This window comes from Limulus polyphemus, unplaced genomic scaffold, assembly GCF_000517525.1.
Source record: "Limulus polyphemus unplaced genomic scaffold, Limulus_polyphemus-2.1.2 Scaffold5077, whole genome shotgun sequence".
Classification (NCBI taxonomy): Eukaryota; Metazoa; Arthropoda; class Merostomata; order Xiphosura; family Limulidae; genus Limulus; species Limulus polyphemus.
The window spans coordinates 6,207-9,795 of NW_013670687.1; the positions used below are offsets into that span (position 1 = coordinate 6,207).

A 3,589-nucleotide genomic window follows, 5' to 3' on the forward strand; every position below is an offset into this window, starting at 1 on the left:
CAAACCGGGTTTCGATACCCGTGATGGGCAGAGCACAGATATTCCATTGTGTAGCTTTCTGCTTAACTTCGAAGAAGAAACAATACTTTTTTTTACCATTTATTTATAAAGTGGGTTTGGAAACGTTAAGTTGAAAAGTATTTCAAACAGTGACGTCAACGATTCTTTTTTTAACTTTCTTTGTTGTTGCCATGGTAACATTACCTCTTTAAGAAGGTTATCTGTGAAACAGCTAATTTTAACTTTAACGATTTTTCATGTTGTCATGTTATTATTATCCCTCCTCCCCACCTAGGAAGGTAACCTGAGTAACAGCTAATTTTAACTATTACGGTTTTTCATGTTGTAATTATTCCCCCCCCCCCCCACTTAGGAAGGTAACCTGAGTAACAGCTAATTTTAAATATTACGATTTTTCATGTTGTCATGCTATCATCACCCCTCCCTCCCCATTTAGGAAGGTAACTTGGGTAACAGCTAATTTTAACTATTACGATTTTTCATGTTGTAATTATCCCCCCTCCCCACTTAGGAAGGTAACCTGAAACACAGCAGTTTTAAGCATAGTTTAAATATGATTTTTCACTATGTTATGATATCATAACGCTCTGTTGGAAGTACAACCTGAGACTCTGACAGTTTTGAACTACCATTAATGGTTTTTAATGTTGTCATGGTACCATCACCTCCGTCTGAAAATACAACTTGAAAAACGACTTTTATACTGATCCTCACACAAACAGATAATCACACGAGAATTAAGATATTTCGGGTTTATCATATTTTCTCTAGGTAAACTGGTACAAACCTGGAATTTAAACCGGTTAGGTACGTTTCTGTTCTGTACCTACTTTCGACTGAAGAATTGTGGAGAAAAAAAAAGGAAAATTAAACAAAAAGAATCGTTCGATTTTAATTACACCCTCGGGGGGGGGGGGTTATTAAATACGTTCAATAGAACGTGAAGTTTTAGAAACTCCAAAATACCAGATCCCTTACTTATATTGTAGATTATAAGTCGACTTTGTTTGCTTTTCTGATTACGATTCATAAATTATTTCGTTTTTAACCTATTGTTGTTGTTTGTTTTGTTTTTTAAGTCAAGGCCAAATAATTAAGTTTCGCTTTATGTATAGTGTACATCACGTCCGGGGGGGAAAAGGGAAAAAATCTCAGCCTATCAAATTGGTGATTGTAATAAGTGCAGGTACGGGGGAAAAAAAAGCATTCCGAGGACTCATTTCTTAGCTAGAGGTCTCAAATGAAAATATAATATTAAAATTGGAGGTTCAATAAATAGCTCATTATACTGAAGAAAAACAGAGAAACCCTCATTGTTTATGAGGGTTTTTTTTCAATTCAAGTTTTTCTAAAGTACTTATGTTTACTTGACGTATTTATTTTAGTATAAAAATGTCCAAAAAAATTAAAGGTTTTAATACTTCCTAAGCAATTAACCTTATGATAAATTATCCCACTTAAACTCATGCCAAACATATGAAGCACACAATAGATATATTTGAAATATTTTATTTATACGAAAAGTAATTACATTTGCAATACATATATATATATACCATCCCTAGCTTAGAAAAGCGACCTCTTTTGTAAAACAAAAAGCTTTATTTAGCTCTTGACTAGAATAAGCGTAGCTTTTCTCCAGTAAAAAAACAAAAACACACAATAATCTTCTTAATTAATATAATATTTTATTCGTCCATGGAATTCACACAAGCAACAATTTTACTTTGTAATCCAGTAATCTTCTTAATTAATACAAGATTTTATTCGTCCATGGAATTCACACAAGCAATAATTTTACTTTGTAATCCAATAATCTTCTTAATTAATACAAGATTTTATTCGTCCATGGAATTCACACAAGCAATAATTTTACTTTGCAATCCAGTAATCTTCTAAATTGATACAAGATTTTATTCGTCCATGGAATTCACACAAGCAACAATTTTACTTTGTAATCCAGTAATCTTCTTAATTAATATAATATTTTATTCGTCCATGGAATTCACACAAGCAACAATTTTACTTTGTAATCCAGTAATCTTCTTAGTTAATACAAGATTTTATTCGTCCATGGAATTCAAACAAGCAACAATTTTTACTTTGTAATCCAGTTTGGATTCGTCCAGGTAATTTTAATGTCGATTAGTTTAGGCCATAATAATCATACAAAGTTGTACAATTAGTTAAAAACTTTACAAAAACGTGTATCAAGAATACAAATATAGGAAAAATGAGGATGCTTTTTGTAGGTTTTGTATGACAGAAAGCAGCAACTAGAACCTAAAAAATCGTGATCACGAGCGCCCCACAAACTAACATGGTATTTTAAAAAAGTTCAGGAAACAACTGTCTAACATTTTAGCAAAAATAACGTCTGCAGATGTCAGAGCGAGGGGAAATCAAGGGGGGAGGGGTATTATAATCTTGTTATGCTACTTCTACATTTCTTCTAGGGACGGATAACACTGGCCGCCTAACTCGCTCGTCATTCCGCCTGTTCACTGAAATGTATTAAAACACAAAGATTGAGCAAATGTAGATAACTAAGGATTGTTTTCTAAACTAGTTTGAGGGGCGAGAGCTGGCAGGTTTTTTCACGGTAATTTAACATCATCTGGTCCAAAATCCCGAACAGTAGAGGCGCTCGAGAAGTTTCGCTCTCCGTGACGACACCCCTGTAAGCCGTAAGACTGGATGATAGCGAGGGCTTGGGTGAAACGGTCTTTTCACTTGTCAGGTTGGCTCGTCTCTTCATTAGGGAAATTCCGTTGCTTTTGTTGTAGCAGTTCAAGCAAGACCCGTGTTTGGCGGAGACAGGAGATACCATGGCACATACAGAACAACGCTCCTGGAGATCACCTGCACCACCACCAAAAAAAACAACAACAAAAACATCTGATCTTTATACAACGCTTCTGAAGATTACCTGCGCCACCACCACCAAAAATTACATACAACGCTTCTGGAGATCACCTACTCTACCACCAACAAAAAATAACACCTGATATTTATAAAACACTCCTGGAGATCACCTGCGCCAGGTGTTTAGAATTCAGCGACTTTAGGTTCCAGTCGACATAAGAATTTAAGTAATTTTTAAATTTCATTAAAAAATGATTATATTATCATGAAAAAATCAACCAAAAGTCGGAAAACTTACTGTCTATAAACATACATTTTACTTTAAGCCGGAAAACTTACTGTCTATAAACATACTTTTTACTTTATTAAGCCGGAAAACTTACTGTATATAAACATACTTTTTACTTTATTAAGCCGGAAAACTTACTGTCTATAAACATACATTTTACTTTAAGCCGGAAAACTTACTGTTTATAAACATACATTTTACTTTAAGCCGGAAAACTTACTGTCTATAAACAAACATTTTATTTTAAGCCGGAAAACTTACTGTCTATAAACATACTTATTACTTTAAGCCGCAAAACTTACTGTCTATAAACATACATTTTTACTTTAAGCCGGAAAACTTACTGTCTATAAACATACTTTTTACTTTAAGCCGGAAAACTTACTGTCTATAAACATACTTTTTACTTTAAGC

General features: G+C 33.7%; 1 protein-coding gene across 1 annotated transcript in view; it reads right to left on the minus strand.

Moving 5' to 3' along the window:
• Window positions 1-1,608: 1,608 nt before the first annotated feature.
• LOC106472093 (zinc finger protein 558-like) overlaps window positions 1,609-3,589 on the minus strand; it is a 32,956-nt gene continuing 30,975 nt past the window's right edge. Inside the window, exon 8 of the mRNA XM_022400701.1 lies at window positions 1,609-2,883. Coding sequence (XP_022256409.1) covers window positions 2,582-2,883 — 302 coding nt within the window. The 3' untranslated portion in view covers window positions 1,609-2,581. The remainder of the gene's footprint in view (window positions 2,884-3,589) is intronic.